Below are 21,499 nucleotides of genomic sequence, written 5' to 3'. Positions count from 1 at the left end.
TAGTCTGACCTATCACTGAAAAATCTTGGGCAAAACTTATGAGACCGTGAAAAGACAAAGGTGTGGAAAAATGCATGTGAAAGCATACAGTTGAAACTACTTGCTTCCTTTTCCAGATCCTGGATTTCCCTAGTACCAGATGTAAAAAAAAAAAAAAAAAAAAAAAAAAAAAAATCATGACCATGATCCAAATGATGATGTTATGGGTCACAATAAATCAACATGGTCATCAAATCCATTACATATACTTCAAAGAATAAAAATCAACAGATAATGCACTATAAAGAAAAAAAGCACACCCACACACACACACAGACACGAAGATATTGTTAATGCATAACTGGTAACTTATTAAACAAGTAAACAAATCAAATAATACAAGCATTACTTCCTCCCATGTTCCTTCTGAATTACTAAATGCATCTTGGATAAAAACAATTCAAAATACATTAAACTGCCACTCACCATCAATACTGTATGGCAATCATACTTACTATATGCTCTGGAATTGGTCCTGAGCGCTCTAGCTCCTCTTTAGTTGGGCTGCGATATCTAAATGCCTGGGGTACTTCGTCTCCTGCCCCTGAATCATAGCTTCCTGATCCCCCTGCTGAGTTTGGGCCAGAGCTGGCCTGCGAGCTGTCAGCTGTAGATCTCCTCTCAATGTAAATTCCCTCATCTGAGTATGATCCGCCTGATGACAAGCTACGGCTGAAGATGAGATCAATAGGAAAGGAAATTATGACACGCTAGATACTGCCACACCAAAAGCAGAACTACACTGAGTGAGTGGATGGTGAGTGCCCCCACCTACCTCTTCATAATAATAATAATAATAATAATAATCCATCCATCCATTCATCATGCAATCCTATGTCGCCCCATGAGGAGCAAAGGGACCTGGGGCAAGGCAAGTTGGTCCTGACATTTAAGATGAGAGTGATTATAACAATAATAATGATGATAATAATAATAATAATAATAAAAATAATTAGTTGTCTGGGTGCCTCATTGGAAAGGAAAAACAATTAACTTGAAAAAGAGGTAAAAAACTGAACCCCTCAGCCTAACATCTGAGTGTAAAAGAACTATTAACACTCTACAAGTGGTCATACCCTTCCTGACACAGTACATACACTCATGTCCAAAATGCTTAGTTCTAAAGGCTTTCTGAAAAATGAAATATTTTAGAAAGTTGAACTGTAATGGTAACTATGAAAAGAATCATGTAAAAAATGGCCTACAATATCATCAAAAATAAATACAATGAAGGATGGAGAGTGAGAGACTGATGAGGAGAGTGTATGTGAGTGAGGTGGAGGGGAAGAGAGGGAGGGGGAGGCCAAGGATGAGATGGAGGGATGCAGTGGAGAGGTATATGAGAGAGGGGGGTGTAAGTTGGGAGCAGGGCAGTGAAATTGCGAGGGACAGGACGATGTAGAGGCAATTTGTTTGTGGCCACCCTGTATGGGATTAAGGCGTCTGGCAATAGATTGATAGAAGTACCATGTATTAATAATATATCATCCGTTGTTATACTTGCCCACAAATAAACTGTCTTCAACTAAGCACTGACTGAGTGAAGACGGATGATATCAACATCTCCCAATTGCAGAAAAAAATATTTTGGAAAGTGGAAGTTTTGGAAATTGGATGTTTGGACTTGGGAGGTTGTACAGAACCTTGTACAGTTGATATCAGAAGTTTGCTGTACAACATGAACCAGTGACCTGGAAGCACTGTAGTGGCAAAGTGTTGACTGTGCTGTGAATATTTTCACATAATTATCATTTACAAACTAACATAAAACAAACTTCTTGAATGCAACAGACTAGCAGGTTCAAATCACACAGTGATGCTTGAAGCAAATTTCCACTATGGACTGTAATATCCAACTGTAAAAATTGCAGGTAGTTAACTTACTTGCTCAAGTTTCCTGGGCCTCTGTGTTTAAGAAGTGAGGCCATTGTGCCATCCATTGCCTGATCAAAGTGGATGGAGCTGTAGGTGGGTTGCTTCGAGTCTGTCATCTAGTGGAATGAAAAAATAAGTTCTAAATAAAAGTGGTGTTTTTGCTTGCTTTAACTACCTACCTTTGTTTTACACTGCCAGTACCCATATTATAATATACTGTAAAAAAAAAAAAAAAAAACTATTATGGAAAATTTCATAGACTAGCAACTGATAGTAGAATGAGAAGATGTAAACCAAAAATGTAGAGAAGAGAAAATGTGGGGGGTATATGATGAAGTGTAACCTGGACTAGTGGAAGTATGTACCAATGATCTAAGTTGGAAGGCGTGGAGGAATATTTCTTTTATACCAAGACAGAAAAACAAATGTCAGAGAGCCTGCATTCCTATTCTTTTCCTAGATCGTCAAATCCAGGAAAGGCAAAATCAAGATCCATGAGTTCTGAAAGTGTTAGGAAAAACTGTATCTAAAAGACTGAAAGTTCTAGGCAAAATGGAGGGATGAATCAGGGACGAGTATTCCAGAAATGACCAACTGTGTTGTTACATGAAACACAGAGCACCAAGTAGCCAAATTCCTGAATTAGAAAGGTGAACTGAAAAGGATGAGTATGTAGGGATATGCAGGTGCTTGTTCCATATAATTTAACATACCTGTAATGGCTGAACTTTGTCCATTCTCTTCTTGTTTTTCAAGTATATGGCAACACATATGAAGACCAGCACTATCAGCACAATTCCTCCAACAACAGAACCAATTATGATGGGAAGCATTGTTGGATCTTTCTTTTCTGAAAGTGATACTGTATCTCAACATGGTGTAGTATTTTTTTTTTTAAGTAAGAAATTAATTTCCATTCTAATAAAGATGTTATGGTGAAACTTAAAAAAAAAAAAAAGGCACAAAAGTCATATGAGAACAGAGTGGTTAATGAGAGGATCATCTTGGTTAGGCCAGGTCAAAGAGAATGTGGTTTTACTCCACTCTGCTCTGAAAATAAACCAATGTGAGAAACTGTGACACATTATTATCTTTTGAGCATACTGCTACAATGCAATGAAAATTCTCTCCTAAACTAAAGTGTCCCTTTACTAACTTCCCTAGTCTTATTTGACAGCAGTGCTGGATTCTCGCTCTTTTGTTTTAAATGCTGAAACAACACATTATGCAGTGAAAAATACCATTTAAAATAATCAAGCAATTATCATTACTTTTCAGTGACATCATGAATATTGTGGAATCAGCAGTATGGAAACAAGGAAAGAACGCACTGCATTAGTATAATCTATTTTTTGTGAAATATAGAGTAAGTGACAATATACTGCCTTGATACAGTGCACAATAAAAACTCTGAATATGTAAAAAAGCAAAATACTGTAAACATGCAACATGTACATTGTTAACGGAAACAGATACACAGATTCAAGGACAGATAACTTAACATCAGCTTCTGTGAGGGTATAGTATGTTAAGTGCTTCGTGCCTGAGTGTCATTCGGCTCGGACACTGATTTGTCCTTTTTTCTTTGGTATTTAGTTCGGGTTCATTTGGTGAGGTGGCAAGTAGCTAGGGGGCGTGACGTGGCACAGGAGGTTAGATGGTAGTTTCCATTCGTAGTACCGTCAGTTGCTCCCCAACCACCAGCCAGGTAAGGTAACTCTTGACGTCTTTTCACTTCAGTGATTGTGTTAATTTTGTGGTTTTATATTGAGTTCGTAATGTTGTAATTTTTTCATTACTGGGTGAACTTGAGAGTGAACTGTTTATTTTATGGGTTTCCTCATTAGGGTCCTACTTCTGTCGAGGACCGGACAGGAGAGGCATCCTTCATGTCCCATTAGTGACTCCTGTGAGGTGTTCCTGCTCGAGTGCTACACGGCTGGCTAACTTACGGAACACCCAGGGATACAGGAAGGGGCTGACAATCATACTTTTACTTTTTGAAGGAGACTTTATAAGAGACTTTTGTATGTATTTAACTGTGGTGCAGACATTTGGTGTTATGACTGTTATTATTGTAGTAAATTTATTATTATTTTTTGTCTGTTTACCATTAACCCAAAAGCAAGACTCCTGATACCTGATCCCTGGCTTATGATATCTGTTCACTGGACTACTTAGTGTTTAGAGAACCTGAAGTATTCACAGCCTCTCATTCTTTGCGGTGGAACCGACAGAGTTACAAAATTGCATACATGGAGATGGGGTATGAACTGTTAGATGGGATCCTTTACAACATACTATACTACAGACAAATGCAATGTACAAAAACATCAGCAATACATCTTCCAATGACTTCTCACTGTCATCTACAGTATGAGAAGGGATTTTTTTTTTTTCCCCCCAGATGAAGAAATGCTATGATAAACAAAGACATCAACATAACCTTTACTGTACTATGAGCCTACTTTCATACACATGCTATTATGGGTCTGCTGCTGCCTGGAAGGCTTTAAGCAAAAATTTGAGCTCATTATGGGTCAGCAGTATGAGACAGAGAAATACAATATTCATCAGCACTTTGACATAAAAACTGTACGCAAATATATTCCTGTGTAGTAACCATTCCATCAAGGAGTTGTCAAATGGGTTATAAGCTTTTGGCTGGCAAGTTACAATCACAGAGCACTTAACACAGCACCATACAGAGCTTGAGAAAGAATGCACTAAAAAGCAAATGCCACATACCTTCCACTATTGGCCCACTACCATCAAGAGCCTGTGGAGGAACCTTTATCTCCTGATTGGCTGGGCCTAACAAAACAAGCCCTCCAGATTTGATGAGATCCTCTAGTTCAGATCTCAAAGCTGCAGGTGTCTTGGTGGATGATCTTGTTGGGTCCATCACGATGTCAAATTCCACAATGGCGCTTCCTGGTGATAAAAAATATGAGTGATGAAAGAAACAATATCTCAGACTCTATTACTTCACCTGTACTGATAAAACCATAATTTGTACTCAAGAACGGTAATCTGATATATAATCAAAATACAGTACTTGCATTAGTTACCCTCTTCTTCCTACAAGACAGAAAAAGTGAATTTGAACTACACATTCATACTACAGTATATAAAAACGGTTACCTATTCATACCCCGACCTGCTGTTCTTCATTACAACCCCAATAACCTTTCAGAGAAGAAATGTTGTTCCATCACACAAATGCTTTATACATTGTTAAGAAAGAAAGTTTAGAGGGTGAAGTGCTTGAAAGGATACAACAAGGAAGAAAGATTACTGGTTCTTTGAAAGCAGTGATATGGAACACGGAAGTAAGCCTGGGAGTAAAAAAAAAAAAAGTCACTGCATGACAGTACTGTGATACCAACTCTAACACATGGAAGTGAAGCCTGGACCTTGTTAGAGAGATACAAGTCAAGAGAGCAGTGGAAATGAGTTATCTGAGAGAAGCATGTGGAGTTACATGAAGAGACAGACTGACAAATGAGGAAGTGAAGAAGCACTGTGGTGTGGATGTGGATGTGATAGAAAGTTTTGGGAGAAATACACTGAGGTGGTTTGGCCATATGGAGAGGATGGAGAGCACAAGACTAATGAGGAGAGTGTATGCGAGTGAGGTGGAGGGGGTGAGAGGGAGGGGGAGGCCAAGGATGAGATAGAGGGATGGAGTGGAGAGGTATTTGAGAGAGGGGGGGTGTGAGCTGGATGCAAGGCAGCGAAGTGGCATTGGACTGGGTGACATGGAGGCAATTTGTTTGGGACCACCCCTTACAGGATTGAAGCATCTGGCAATAGATAGACAGATAGAAAAAAAAGAATGTACTTTTGACTGTTTGTTATCAATGTCTCTGAGAATGCTTGTGAAATGTTATTACCTTTTTGCATTCAACCATCACAGTATATACTTTGCATAGTTGAAACAGAAGAACGAAGAATAAGAAATGACTACCGCGTCAGCAAAACAATTATCACAAGAAAAAAACAAAACTAACCTGTCGACACGCCAGAACAAGGCACACGCACACACTGGCTACAGCCAGGGTTGCCACTGGGAAAAGTAGAAAAATCCAAGAGAGCTAACCTAAAATCTCCAAGACCGTATAAAAAAATATATATATATTTACGTAACAATTTTTATACACACATATAAATACAGGTATAGCTCCTTCAGCTCATCTTTTAGAAAAGTTTGCCAAATACCACAGGGAAGGTGCCATATTTGTACATAAACCCGTGGGTTTTCCTCTCTGCTATTGGCAACTTTGGTCTCGTCGGAAGGATACGTGTTGCCTGCTGTGTGCTGCAACACTTATCTCCATAATGCTGGCCAATATTGTCATTTTTCATGTCAATGATGAGTTCTTTTGATGGTTTCCATTCAAAGCACAGTACTTCTTGTCAAGCGATGGCTTGTTTTACAAACAACCGATTGACAGCTCTGTGGGTCAACAATCTGTTCGTGGTCATGGTTTTTAGCATAGTCATTTATGAGAACTATCTCTCAATTAACACAGAAGAATGTGGTAGAACTAAAAGATCACCCAATAATCTTGAAAGAAATTCAGATTTAGATTAATTGTTCCCATCAGTAATTCCAAGCATTTCGTGCCAGAAGTATGTTGCTGATTGAGATGCTGAAGAGTTGATCTGGAATCCAACAGATCTTGCCACTGTTCCTGTAGAGAATCAAGTTCTTTCTCCTTTACGAGAGTAGGGAAGTGTACCACCAAATTTGCAATTGCTTTCGTTCTTCTGGGGGCGCAGTAGCTCAGTGGTAGAGCATCGAGCTCATGGCCGGGGGGTCGCAAGTTCGAGCCTCGCCCGGGGCTACCGTTGCCGGGAAGGGTAGCTCCCTCCTGTAACCTAGTGGGGCTATATGGCCATTGATGCCTAGCTTGGGGAATTCATTTCTCCATTTTGTTCTTCTGGGAGACAGAGATACTTTTGGATCAAAAATACTGAGTAATGCCAGCACATTTTCCTCATCAAAAGGAAAGCCCTTTTGCATCTGTACACACAGTTCACAGGGCGCGTACATGTTATTATAGACAATCATTTCATACTAATCATTAAAGTTAGAATATATTTTCCTGGTTTAATGTGTTTATTTATTTGGACTTCAAAAAAAAAAAAAAAAAAAAAAAAAAAAGTTCCAGGATACTTTTAGAATTAATCTCCAAGAACCCAAGGTAGGGGTAAAAAACCAAGATCTTGCATTTAAAAAAAAAAAAAAAAAAGTTCTACTCTGTGTTGGTGTTGCAACACTAAATTCGCCAATCATTACTTGGCCTTATTTCGAGATTATCACTGTACTTCTTGTTAGTCATATCGGATAACCCTTCTTACCAAATGCAGAAATAATGGAGGCCACAGCATGTTCATCCATGATGCCAAACAATTAACTGTATGTGATATCTACATGGACAAGAGAGGTGAACAGCGAATATGTCATTCTGAATAGAAATTCTTCTATACACATATGCATCACCAGGATTATTTTACACGTGAGGTGGATTTTGAGAAGATTATGCAACGTGACGTGTCAGTCAGCTGCACACATCACCGGAGACGAGGCGGGTACATAAGAATGCATGTAAGAAATCTCAACGGTGTCTAGCCGCCTGACTGCAACTCGGTTGGAAACTGAATTTTTTAAATATGATTTTTTGTGCAACCCGTTATGGACCGCATTACAGTACCTGAGTATCCCTTCCCCCAAACGGGAAATCATGTATTTTAAGAAAATAGGCATTCATTGTTTAATTCATTGATAAGGATTCACTTTAGTAAATGGTTTAATTAGCGAATTAAAATAACGTAAATGTATACGTGGCAACATATATATATATATATATATGAAAAACTGAGTATATATATTGGGAGATTTTCTGTACGAGGGGGAGAGCGTTTTTTTTTTTTTTTTCCCCACTACTTCATTCCCCCCCCCTAAGAATTTTGCACCTGGGGCAAATGCCCCTGTGCCCCCCCCCCCAAGCTATGCCACTGACTGAATAATGTCTTTGTCTTGTTACTTGAGACATCAGTCAATTTAATTCCCTTGTCCCCAATATCATTTTTATTGAGCTCAGTGATGATAACTTTGTATTTTCTGTCAGTTTGTCTACAGCCAGATGCCATAATCCCATAAGGGGTAGTTGTTTGTCTTTGAGTTAGCTGCTTTATGGGAAGGGGAACTAACCCTCCGCCAACCCACTTGTTGACACATAGGGAACACGAATGGGTTGGTTATATGGTTACCACCTGGTGTTGTAAATGGTTTCTTATGTTAGACTTCTCACTCAATGTAAAGCCACCTGGAAAGGAAAGAAGAGTAATAAAGAGTGACAGAAGAGATAAGAGAAATGGGAAGAGAGATGGGGCAGACACAGAAAAAAAAATTATAAGGGTGATGGAAGAAGTAGGCAGCATTGCAGTAAGTGAGTGGATGATGGCTGCCACCACCTACATAAAACAAGTATGCTTAATGAGTAGATTACTTACCATTTGTAACTTTCATGTTGATAATTCTACTTTCTGGGATAACAAGTCTTTTGGCAAGTTGGGTCCTTGTAACTGCAAGGAACTCTGTAACATTTGGTCCCACAATTTTGTCATAATCTCCTGGAATACTAAAAAAAAAAAAAAAAAAAATTGGCATTAATCATAAATGTTCATGAATACACACCATATATAGTATAAAAGACAATTCAGTAACTGTACTATAAAAATTAATTAGAAAAATACATTAGGATTGCTTGTGTACTTTTCAATGCACTGCAATAATTATGTATTTAATTAAAATACAGTATTTACAACTGATAGCACACTTATATATAAAGTTTTCTTTTAACCCTTCAGGCATCAAAATGCTTCTCCAGTGTACTTCACTGTATATATATTATTGTACTGTGAAAGGGTACAGCCAGGATTTTACTAAGGGAGGGAGGTGAATTTTTGTTCTCATTATTCCAAAGGTACTTGGAATGTTATAACTGTACAGTATTTAGATTACACAGAAATGTTTCTAGTGTTTAGTGTCATACAGTACAGGAAACAATCCATCCATCCATCCATCATCCAATCCTACATTGCCCCATGAGGAGTGCAGGAGCCCAGGGCCAGGCAATTGGTCCCGACATTTAAGATGAGAGTGACCAGCCTCACTCATCCCTGAGTGGCATTACATGAGCAATCAACCCAAACAACCCCTTGGAAACAATCCATGAAACTATTATTAATACCTGAATGAGTAAAATATATATATATATATATATCTCTCTCCCCATCAGCTTACTGTGTTAGAATGAAGGGGGGTCTGAGCTCCTCATCCCCTACTTCCCCCTAAGTACAGTACTATATGAGAGACATAAAGGGACTGAAATCTTACAAATCATTGCATATACTTCAGGCCACAAACTTCTTTATTTATTTATTTTTCACAGCAAAGCTGAAGATAGCCTGAAATTCATGAAAGACTTTCAATCAATCACTGGATATCTTGTCTTTAATGCACAATAAAGATTAGATGAGTAATGTCAAAATACCTGAAGGGGTCAAATTACTGGATCATCACATACAGTCTGTTACACAGATACAACAAAAAACAGTCTGAACTTACATAAATTTGACATGGCTGGAATCAACCATGGTGATGGTATTAGGTGGGGTGGAGGTGAGGGTAGCAGTGGTGGTGGTGGTATCCTCAGATTCTTCTATATTGGTTATTGGAACTCTACTGCCTGTAGCATCCTTGATCAGGAACCCACTGACCACCACAAACAAAATACAGTATAATTAACAAACAAAAATTTCAGCTCTGCTGAGTATCAATTTGGGATATTCCTTTATCAACCATTTATCTATCCATTCCTCTAACATTCAATCTATTCTGTCCCATCAGGAGCAAAGGGTCTCTAGATTGTTCAGTCTCAACATTTAAAGTGAAGGTGACCAGCCTCACTGAGTGGCACTATATGAGTATTAATCCCAGATCATCTCTCAGATGTAAACTCTCGTGAGCCCTATCCGGCTGGAGAACCTAAACCCAATAGTTCACCGGTAACAAAATTCCTTTATGATAATGGCCAAATAGAAAAAATTTCAATGATGAAGATGATATGCTGACGTTAACATATTTTGATGACGATGATGATGACGATGACAATGACGATTAATGACTGATGATGATGATGATGATTGACGATAATGATGATGATGATGATTACTGATGATGATGATGATGATCAGGATTACTGATACTGATAATAATGATAACTGATGACTGATAATGATGATGATGATATTGATAACTGTTGATGATGATGATATTGATGACTGAAGATGATGATGGGGATAAACCACTGGGGAAGTCAATACTTACGCCACATAAACAGGTCTTTTACAGAAGCACTGGAGTCCCTTATCAACCTTCCCTGTGCTGCACAGACGTCCATCCCACTCATTCTCCTCCCAGCCAAAGCACTGCAAAGTATTTAATTAATATGTATCAATCATCACTGATAAGGATGGTAATCTTACTTCCATGATGCAATATTGAAAATTTAATTCTAATAAAATTTTACAGAAAGAAAAAAGCTGCTTCTTTACTATGCTGGTTGAAGACACTTTTAAAGATTTCAGATTTTTCTCTTAATCCCTTCATTACAATGAAGGGCTGTGAGAGTGAAGTCATCTCAGCAAAGCCATAAATGATGAAATACTGTAAACTTGTATTAACATGGAAAAAAAACAACTAACATATTATCAGTAGTGTACAAGGAATCAAACCTGGAACTCTCAGATGACAGGCAAGCAACTTTCACTGTGTCACAATCAGCTAATGGTTATTTCACCTTGACACATACTGCTACCCAAGGCACCCTTGCCCCCAGCAGTGGTCCAGAAAGGGAAAAGACAGGCCTCTGGCACTCACGCAAGTAGAAATCTTTAATCATACCCAATGCATATTTGACATGTCAGTACAGTATTTCTTGTGTTTATTTCATCATACTGACTTGCCAGATGTGCTTTGGGTATGATTAAAAGCTTCTTCTTGCCCAAGTGCCAGTACTGTACTTGAGTAGTGTGATGAGTAAGGATGGATGTTTTGAGGAAGTGCTTGAAAGGGTACAGCAAGGAAGAAAGGTTGCTGGTTCTTTGAAAGCAGTGATAAGAAACAAGGAAGCGAGCATGGAAGTGAAAAACCTACTACATGACAGTATTGTGATACCAACTCTAATGTATGGAAATGAAGCTTGGACCTTGTTGAAGGGACACAAGTCAAGAGTAAGGGCAGTGGGAATGAGTTATATGAAAGGAGCTTGTGGAGTTACATGAAGAGACAGACTGACAAATGAGGAAGTGAAGGAGCATTGTGGTGTACATGTGGATGTGATAGGACGCGTTAGGAGAAACACACCGAGGTGGTTTGGCCACGTGGAGAGGATGGAGAGCGAGACTGACAAGGAGAGTGTATGTGAGTGAGGTGGAGGGGGGGAATGAGAGGGGGAGGCCAAGGATGAGTGGAGAGGTATATAAGAAAGGGAGGTGTAAGCTGGGAGAAGGGCAGTGAAATGGCGGAGGACAGGGCGACATGGAAGCGATTTGTTTGTGGCCACCCCTTACAGGATTAAGGCATCTGGCAATACATATATAAATTGATCTTCATGAACTAACAACTGCCTTCACCCACCTTATAACAGTATAATCTTCTCTTATTCATCATCCTGGCTGATAAGCAGTGCCTATTCACAAAATGAATGTTATTTTATATATACAACTGCCTTTCTCCCATTCACCTCATGCCCCTCCACAACTTTCCTCCTCCCCTCCTTCTTCACATTTCCCTTTCCACTCCCACTATACTGTTCCTGCCTTCCTGAGGTGGAAGGGAGAGAATGCAACATTTTTAAACAAAATAATATTTCTTTGTGCATTGACTGTGTTTATCAGAAGGCTGATGACCAGGTAGAAAAGAGTATCACATTCTATGCAGGTATGAAAGCAGCAATTGTCATACACCTGGTAATATCCAACAGTGTTACCAGGTAACTTCTAGCCAGAGACCAAGCCTATGACAATGTTGGGAGCTAATACAGTAGTACATGAGTGAGGGGGTGACCTGAAGAAAGGGTAGCCTGAAGAAAGAATAATATAGAAACTATTTGCAGCCATTCCTGCCAAGTTTAAAGTGTCAGGCTATAAAGATAGATACAGTCAACTGAAAGAAAAACAGAACATAGAGTACTCTCTCGTCATACTAAAATATGTAGTAATCTCAATTCAGTACAGAACTTAACATCTTACCTTAAATTTATAACCTTCTGGCAAAGTGTCATCATTTAGTGCCAAATGATATGTGATCTTGTCATCCTGCTCCATTTTAATTGGGATTTCTATGCTGGTCAGTGGATTAAGAAGAGCTGCCTTAGCCACTGAAGTTCTGCGGGTATTACAGGTTACTTTTAAAATGTGATTATACTGTAATTAATTCTGCATTATGGCCTTAATCTCATCAACACAAGGACATCAGAATTCTAGCTAATGCCAGATTATTTAAATTAGCTTATGAGTGATGTCCATAGGTTGAAAGGGTTATACAGCCCATTACATTTCTAGCAACTGTAATGGCAAATGAATCATCAACAATTCATTTCCTGCACATACTACTAAATTTCACTTTCACAATCATCTGATTAGATGAACAGATTTCAACATAAGACTATCATTCTGGAAAAGTGAGGATACGACATAACTGAAAAGCTAAGGTGGCAGAAGATACTAAGCAGGGTACTGACAGACACAGGAAGAAATGTTTAATACAAAAGGAGCTTTTTTCTCATAATTATTAACATAAACATAAACATAAACACAAGCTCTAATTCCTGGTGTACACTGGCTGTTGTCGCCCCACGCTCATCTGGATCTGAACCCAGTGGACTGTGGGAAACCAGCCACTTCAGCTCTGCACTCCAAGAGATCTTTTTGTTGGAATTACATTGAAGGATTTTCTGTGTTGTTATCATGAAGTACAAGAGGTGAGTAAGTGCAATGTGATGTGGAAGGCTGCAATGCACTGAGGACTTAGTGGACTGTGTGTAGGTTCTGTTTTGTCTTTGTACCGTAGCAGTTAAATTTGATGGTAACAGTATTGTACGGTCAGGTGCACTTGTGCCTCTTAGGAGGGGGTCATTTCTATGAGATGAATACCTGATGGGAGTTCATGAAAGAAAAAGTGTTTGAATGTAAAGTACAGTACTGAGTGGAGGAGGAGCAATGTTCTTGAGGCATTCTGTGTAGTGGTGGGATATTGTTCATATTTTCTTTCTTTGTGGTAGAGGGGGGTGCAACATATGAGGCTGCTGGTGAGTAACCCCAGTCTGTTTGGCCAAGCAGACCCATCACCAACAGGCAAGTAATCGCCCCTGCAGTCATCCTGTGTGATGAACCAATGTTCTCTTGCAGCAGACAGTGCCTCAGCACAGCAAGGTGCAGGGAAGAATGTGAAAGCCTGGTTCCTGGATAGAGGCCAGCATTTGTGTTTCCCTACCCAGTTATCAAGGGTACCATAGAAGGCAGTGCTGGGCAGGTGCACAAACACTTGCGCAAAGCGCACCGTTGCACTCCGCTGAATATTGTTTGCGCATTGCACACCACACAAGACCATGCGCAATTGTACTTTCGCACCTGCCTTGCGCACCTCTCCTGTGGATTGCGCACTGCACAATCCTAGGGACACATGGTCTTGGGAGCTTCCCGTATGTCTGGACAAGGGATGGGGGAGGCTCGGGCGGGTTGCGAGGGTTCTGCTGGGGGGAGGCGGAAGGGACGGAGGGTAGTAGCATTTCTTAAAATGCTTCAACAGAGATAATGTATTTTAATATTTTTTAAATTACAGTATTCTTATTAGTAAATTATAATAAATTAAAAATACATTATTTATTAAGAGTAGCATATGTAATTCCTTACAAAAATTATTAAAACATATTATTTAAATCAAATATCCACAGCCTAATAATTCATTAGGCTGTAGATATTTGATTTAAATAATGTTTTAATGATTTTCGTAAGGAACTGCATAAGCTATTGTACTGTATATCTATACTGAATTATTAAATAAAACGTCTTGCAAAAATGCAGATAAAAGTAAAACTGGCAACATCACAGCTTTTGTTTCCCTGTCCCTCCACTTTGCAACCCCACTCCTCTGTTTGAACTTTCATGTGGGAAAAAGTTACATGACACTATTGTGATACCAACTCTAATGTATGGAAGTGAAACTCTGACCTTGTTGGAGGAACAGAAATCAAGAGTGAGAGCTATGAAAATAAATGAGTTATTTGAGAGAAGCATGTGGAGTTATATGGAGAGACAGACTGACAAATGAGGAAGTGAAGGATCGTTGTGGTGTGGATGTGATAGGAAGCGTTGGGAGAGACACACTGAGGTGGTTTGGTCATATGGAGAGGATGGAGAGTCAGAAACTAATGAGGAGAGTGTATGTGAGTGACGTGGAGGGGGAGAGAGAGAGGGGGATGCCAAGGATGAGATGGAGGGATGGAGTGAAGAAGTATATGAGAGACGGGGGTGTGAGCTGGGAGCAGGGCAGTGAAATGGTGGGGGACAGGGTGACATGGAAGCGATTTGTTGCTTGTTTCTGGAAAGTGTACACCCCTTACGGGATTAAGGCATCTGGCAACAGATAGATAAAATAATAATAAATAAAAGTAAGTATGCTAATTTATTTAAATATCTCAATATTTTACAGTAATTCCCACAAATATATGCAAATGGTTTGTGCTAGCGCTTAGCGACATTGCACAAGCTAAATATTAGATTGTGCACTTGTGCAAATTACAAATAATAGACAATAATAATAATTAATAAAAGTAAGTAAGTATGCCATTTTATTTAAATATCTCAGTATATGCAAATGGTTTGTGCTTGTGCTTTGTGACATTGCGCAAACTAAATATGTATTTGTCTGATTGCGCTCTTGCGCTTCTGCAAGGCAGTGAACTGTGGATTGCGCACTGCGCTTGCGCAAGGTCCTTCTTCAGTGGCGCTGCCCACCACTGATAGTAGGCTCCACATCATCTCATCATTTAGGTATGTGGTTGCCACCTACCATTGTAAACTGTTTCCCGAGTTAGCCTATGTGAAATTAATTAATATCTAACCTGAGTTTTCCGGGGGGATCAGTACCCTTGACAGATGATAAGTAGTCCTCTTTTAAGAGTGCAGTGGCTATACAGGCACCATAACAAGGTTTATCTTCAGTTTCAGCACCTTTGTTACCACAAGACCACTCTTCATACTGGGAAAGAACAGGTCCCCATGTGACCTATTTGACAAAATTAAAAGAATTATTAAGTGGAAAAATCAAGCTTGAGACAACGTTCAATGCCTCTTGAAAAACAAACCAATGGTATACCTACAAAGAAAATATGCAGCCTCTACATAAAAAGTGAATAGCTCTGAGAGTTAAGTACATTGCTGATTTCAAATGGTAACATCATGATAAAGCACACACATAATATGGTTGTACGGTACTTACATAACTGTCTTTCATAACAAAGTCAGTCACACTGCTGTTACTTGTGGCTATGGGGAACTTGATATCAGATTGCTTTGTCAGTGCAGATTTCAGCACTCTGAGAGACACCATGTTGCCCAACACTTCATTTGCAGCACCTTCCTTTAAGCTCATGTGTCTGCACAAACCAGACATATACCTGGGGGGGGGAAAAAAGAAAAAAAAATGCCAGTAATGGACTGAATGTCTACTCAGTCATATTAATATTAAAGCAAACAATCCATTAAAACTCACTTCTTGGGGAATGCTATGGCAGAGAGAATTCCTCATGTAAAGAGTGTCTGTATGGATCTGACTGTTGTGTGCTTACATGAACTGTGCACAGTAATAAAAGCTGCATAAAACTGGTAGATAACATGATGTCCTTAACTGTTTCAAATAATATGCCAGTCATGCATATGCAGTACTGTATTCATAATGAAAGCTTTGGAAAGACATTAGATAACATTAACAGACTTGCTGACCACACACTTTTAGCTGACCACACACTTTTAACACTGCTTACTTAGATATGTTTTGCATAATCTCCTTCACAATGCCAGAAGTGTCCAACTCAGCAACTCCCTCTGCAATCACCTGCTCTGCTGCCAGTAGTACACTCTTCACCTGTCACCGAAATGGTAGGCTTTAAAATAAAACTCTTCATTTACTGGTGCAAATAATTAAGTGATTAAGTTTCTCTATTACCTAATCACACCAGCAAAAATCATACTGATACTGAACAAAATCATCAGCCAAGCACTTGGAAATCCTTTGGTGTGAATTTCCCCTTTTAATTGCATTATCCTGTAAGAGAGACACTCATGCCAAATATGTCTTCTGTCCCTGACATCATTTCTTTATACTTAAGTTGTCTCCAAAGACGAAAGAGTGGATGCAAAGGACAGGCAGTAGCCAAAAAGAAAGGAGAGCTACACATGGCATTAGACCTTTCTGGCTAACACATAGAGGGGTAAATCCACCAACTTCTGGCCTCTTTAGTTTGTGAGTAAATAGTTAGGAGTTCCACTTGATGGAGGTGCTCATTGCCAAAGGACATCAAAGATATAAATCACATCCGAGAAAAGAAATCAAGGCAAACATAAAGGCAACACTATAACATCAGTTAACTAAACATTTCACTACCGAAAAGATGTCATACTTACTTCACTGGCAGTTACATAGCTTAGCTGATGAGTACTGTTAGTTGGCTGGGTCTCACGCTTGGTTCGTTTCAATCCACGCTCAAAACTTGCAGCCCTGAAGTCAACCATTGATTTTAATATCCCAAACATACAGTACACTACTGACAACTCATATGGTTTCCTTAACTTTACAGGCTGCAGTATTCATTACGGTATTATATTAATCTGACATATTTACTATATAGTCATTCTGGCTTATGAACACGATGCATGGGTAAAAAAACAATTCACCACTTACATTAAATATTAAAAATACACTGCAGTCTTTAATAACCATATGTAGTTTTAAAAACTATACACATGAATTGTGATTATGAAGCCCTAGGTTTAATAATCAACATTATTATCATCTTCCCACCTCTTTTTCCCATCCACAAGTGTGGCGAGGGAAAAAGGGGGGGGGGGAAGCTATGCAACAGCATGCCAACTGAAATGGACCACACTTATTCACTCACCACTCATGCCTCTAGAATCCTGACTCAGCCTCAAAAGCACATCTTTCCACACATATGTACTTCATACTTACCTATCACAGTGAGTAAATTCAAAGACTTACAAAAAAAAGTGACTAAACTTTGTCATGCACTCCTTACAAAATTCATCCAACCTGCTTGATCACTTCTGTTTCCTAGCTTCCTCAACGTCCATCCTTGCTTTCCCATATTTACCATATCCAGCAACCTTCTTGGTCTACCGCAACCTTCTCCCATCTTCAAACTCACTCACATACAATATACCCTTTTCATCATCCTTTTACAAGTATACCCAGTCTTTCCACATGACAATACCATCTAAGTATACTCTCTTCATCTTTACTATCCATATACTTCCGTACTGTACATCCTTCATGAATAACATTATTTCTTATCCTATCTACTCTTCGTACTTCACACACACACACACTTATCAATAACCCCAACTCCATTCTTCTAACCAACGACTTTCAAAGTTTCACTCCTGTAAGTTAATGTGGGTACTAAAACTCCTTCAGATAACATGTAATCCTTTTTGTAGCTGCAACATGTAGGCCTCTGTTTCTTAAAAAGGCCTTCATAGCACCAGCCACTTTCCCTCTCTGTGTCACTCTACTTTCCACTTCCTTTGCACATTTACTGTAACTCTCTTTTTCTCTCACTGAGAAAATTCTCTCACCAATTAAAGTCTCTCTTTTCACGAAAGCAATCACATTTAGGACTGCCATCTTCCTCAACAACCATCACTTTCCTTTTATCTACATTAACTATCAAAGCACTGTAATGGGGTCTACATGACCTAGCATTCCCAGCGGCAAAGTGGAGTTCCTCCCTTTGGCTCAAGTGTAATGTCTGTGCATGTGGAGCACAATGGCCTGTGACTGAAACACAGCCAGTACAATGATTAATTTAGCAAAGTCCTGCATGGCCTTTATAGCACAACATTACACACATCATCAAAATTTTGTACCAGTCTGCAAAGCTCTTGTTTATTATCAGGAAGCAGTACAGAATCAACTGCATACATCATATCCGAGATACTACCTTTTTCACCATTCACTGATATCCTCATCCTTCTCTTCCAAACTCAAGTATTGACTTCTCTCATAACTCCATCCATATACACAGTAATCTCTCATTATCCGTCATCACAATATCCAGCTCAAAGCAATATATGGCTCAGAAACAGGAAGCAATTGATGATATTATGCATTTTTTGGCAGTGATGTGTATCATCCAGCTCAGACATGGGGCCCAGTCAGTATGCGGGCAGACCCCACAACACACCATCCAATCACAATGCACTGTTGGAGCGGCCCACCCAACACACCAAGCCTACCATCACTCTCTCAGTCTCTCCTGTGGATGACGTATAGTGAGGATGTATCTGTGCGTTGTGCATATGTGGTCCACGCAATGGCTACCCCCTAGGGCTGTGACTTAGCCTGTGCCCCCCACCCAAGCTGGAGTAATCTTCGTGGGAGCCATTCACTACTAGACCACATGGTGCACCATACTGCATAATGTACTGCTCTACCCTCCATCGATGACAATAACAGGTGAGTATATTATGATTGTGAATGTGTACTGAATTTCTGTGCTACAGTACAGAAATTCAGTACACAATCACACTGTCTTCTATTTTATGGCATCACATTCTTTCTCTGCACATCACTGAATGAAACTAAACTGCTCTGTTCTCACAATTCCCATTCCTCAATCTTTCAAAATATTATTTCCACTGCTCCTTGACTCACTTCCATTTATTAGTATTCTCTCACCTTCACAGTTTCAGACTTTTTCTCCACCTTCATTTCTACATTTTCACGCTTCTTTGTAAACAGTTTCCTAGTTCCAGAATAGTCTACATTTATTTTTTCTTCCAAGATCACTCCTTCACTCTCTCTCTCACTACTAGTCTCACATTTTTTTCTTTCAGTTTATTCCCTTCTTTCATTTAACTCCCTTTCTTGCATCAATTCCAGACACTTTTTTCCTTCACTGCCCTCTCAACTGCTTCATCCTACTAGGCTGTACCTGTCCTAATATTTGCTACCCTCACAACACCACACATAGCTTTTGCATTCCTATCCAACCATCATCTACATGCACTCCCAAATTTTCTAGATCCATATACTCTCCATTCACTTACTCTAATTCCTCTTCAAACATTATTTACCTTAAATCATTTTGTCCAGTATTAAATCGCTGTTCATCATCATCAGGAAAGATAATTCTGTTACCTCTTCTCTTGGGATTACTTTCTGAACTTGGATCATCCCCAAAGATTGTAGCAACATACAACCGCACCAGAGTCATCATTTTGTCCAAGAGCTCTTCACTGGCACCAGTCTGAGCTATCCAAACTCTTCCACCATCTAGAATATTCTGAGAGTTTTCCCTCGATGCTAAGTCACCGCTCATGCTGAAGAAAGGAGTCACATGAATTTCATGCAGCAAAAAAAATCACACTGAGTTTTCAAGGCACTAACCCCTTCACTATGATGACATTCATTTTCAACAGGCTTTCACAGACTGATTCATTCAACTTAGGAAGAACCTCCAGTAGCAAAGGTATTAACAAAGGCTGTATCTAACCCCTCTGGTTAACAGCACCCACTATGGTGTTTAAAATCATCATGCAGTAGTAAGAATGTCACTGAAAAAATATAATTAAAAAAAAAAAAAAACTATTTGGCCTCAATCAAAAAATGGTAGGCTAATCAGACGTCAGGTGTGCAGAAAACTGGTGGAAAATTAGAGATGCAGTCATCTGCACAGAATGAATAGGGTAGATGTACTGCTCAGAAAATGTTTGAAGAACGGCAGATCGATAGTTGATAAATGAACAGTGCCCTGAAAAACACTAATACTGATAAACGTACTGCTCAGAATATGTTTGAAGAACGGCAGGTCGATAGCTGATAAATGAATAGTGCCCTGAGAAACACTAATACTGATAGCTTTAGAAGAACAGCAGTTGTTATCTACAACAGATGCTGTAGAATGACAAGAAATGAAGTTTCAGACAAAGGTGCACTGAGGGATACAAGCCAAAAAAAAAAAAAGGGTAGTTTAGAAACTATAGATCTGTACAAAACTTGGCTGAAGGTCTTTGAGAAGGCTACCACAAGTGCAAAGGTTACACCAAAGTCCTGAAAGGAGAATGACTGAGAATTTGAAATTAATGTATGAAGACTACCAGCCAACCATTCATGACAGATACTATACTAATATATGGTGCTTTAAAATCTTCCTGTGATAGATGAGATTAATGCCAGATAATTAAAGGTATGAGAATTGCCATCCTTTTGGGGGAACATGTGGAATAAAAGCAAAATTCAGGAAGAAGAAAAGGTACAAGATGCCAGGCTATGATAAAAGAGTTTGCCTAGGCAAGGTACAGAAGCAAAGTACTTGCTAACAACAAAAAGGATCAAATTATGAAATTTTCTCTAAAAGTACTGAGGCCAAAGAGGGTAAAAGCACATTATATCTTCTGAACAAATTGGGAGTTTGACCTGTAAAATTTCTTGTCTGAAATGTACTGTACTTTGAGTATGTGCAGATACTCCTTAACAATGGATTATCTTATTATCATTGAATGGCAATGCTAAATATGAAGTCACTGTACTGTACCTGGCTGTGAAGCTAGATAGCTTTTCTGAGATCAAGTTTTCCCCTATGGCCTTCAGTGCTGCAGCTCCTGTTTCATCATCCATATTTGCCAGAGTCTTCAGCTGGTCTGTTGCTCGGCCAAGGGCTGACTTAACTGAATCATCATAATTCATCTGACTCTCAAAATTGTTCACAATGGACCTGCAAAAATACAAATATTATTCACATCAGTAAACTTTATTCCCTACTATCATATATGGTTGAGAAATATATGGCACGGCTCTTTGGATTTTTTGCAACAAGAGTAAATGAAGAAGGAACTCTCAATTCCATTTCTCTCCTGAGCCAAAACAGTAACAAAGCTACCTGCACCATAACTGATGGGCTTTAGGATTACTACACCCTTCCTATCTCAACACAAATGAGGATTCCACACCCCTGTTCCTGCCTCATTTTATCACAATTCGCAGTCTCCAAAAAGTGCATAGGCAATATTTTTTTCCCCATATTTATCCGAATTCTTCACTCTTTGTTCCAGATACAAGGTTGGCACACCTACCATTAAAATAGAAATACTTTGTAACAAATGCATTATCCACAAAAAATGACACCAACTCACAGGCAAACAATCTATTCATTTATATTGTATTACCTCCACCAATGAAGCTGGGTGTTATATATTTACCCATGCCTGT

General features: G+C 39.1%; 1 protein-coding gene across 2 annotated transcripts in view; it reads right to left on the bottom strand.

The window, feature by feature from the left end:
* Positions 1-21,499, bottom strand: part of LOC145393517 (uncharacterized) — a 136,532-nt gene that overhangs the window by 12,021 nt on the left and 103,012 nt on the right. Inside the window, exons 44-57 of one of the 2 annotated variants that reach the window (XM_080267666.1) lie at positions 20,826-21,005; positions 19,366-19,611; positions 16,675-16,768; positions 16,035-16,135; positions 15,491-15,668; positions 15,114-15,277; positions 12,241-12,376; positions 10,316-10,416; positions 9,554-9,700; positions 8,437-8,564; positions 4,663-4,848; positions 2,628-2,764; positions 1,924-2,030; positions 495-711 (exon numbers count right to left, since the gene is read on the bottom strand). In XM_080267666.1, coding sequence (XP_080123792.1) covers positions 495-711; positions 1,924-2,030; positions 2,628-2,764; positions 4,663-4,848; positions 8,437-8,564; positions 9,554-9,700; positions 10,316-10,416; positions 12,241-12,376; positions 15,114-15,277; positions 15,491-15,668; positions 16,035-16,135; positions 16,675-16,768; positions 19,366-19,611; positions 20,826-21,005 — 2,122 coding nt within the window. Of the gene's footprint in view, positions 1-494; positions 712-1,923; positions 2,031-2,627; positions 2,765-4,662; positions 4,849-8,436; positions 8,565-9,553; positions 9,701-10,315; positions 10,417-12,240; positions 12,377-15,113; positions 15,278-15,490; positions 15,669-16,034; positions 16,136-16,674; positions 16,769-19,365; positions 19,612-20,825; positions 21,006-21,499 lie in introns of those variants that run through there. The other variant, XM_080267667.1, reaches the window with a different exon arrangement.

This window comes from Coenobita brevimanus, chromosome 24 (assembly GCF_032717465.1).
Source record: "Coenobita brevimanus isolate Jiangsu-jjx chromosome 24, ASM3271746v2, whole genome shotgun sequence".
In the NCBI taxonomy this organism is placed as follows: domain Eukaryota; kingdom Metazoa; phylum Arthropoda; class Malacostraca; order Decapoda; family Coenobitidae; genus Coenobita; species Coenobita brevimanus.
Note: the sequence above shows the minus strand (reverse complement) of the source record. Positions and strands in the feature narration are given on the sequence as shown.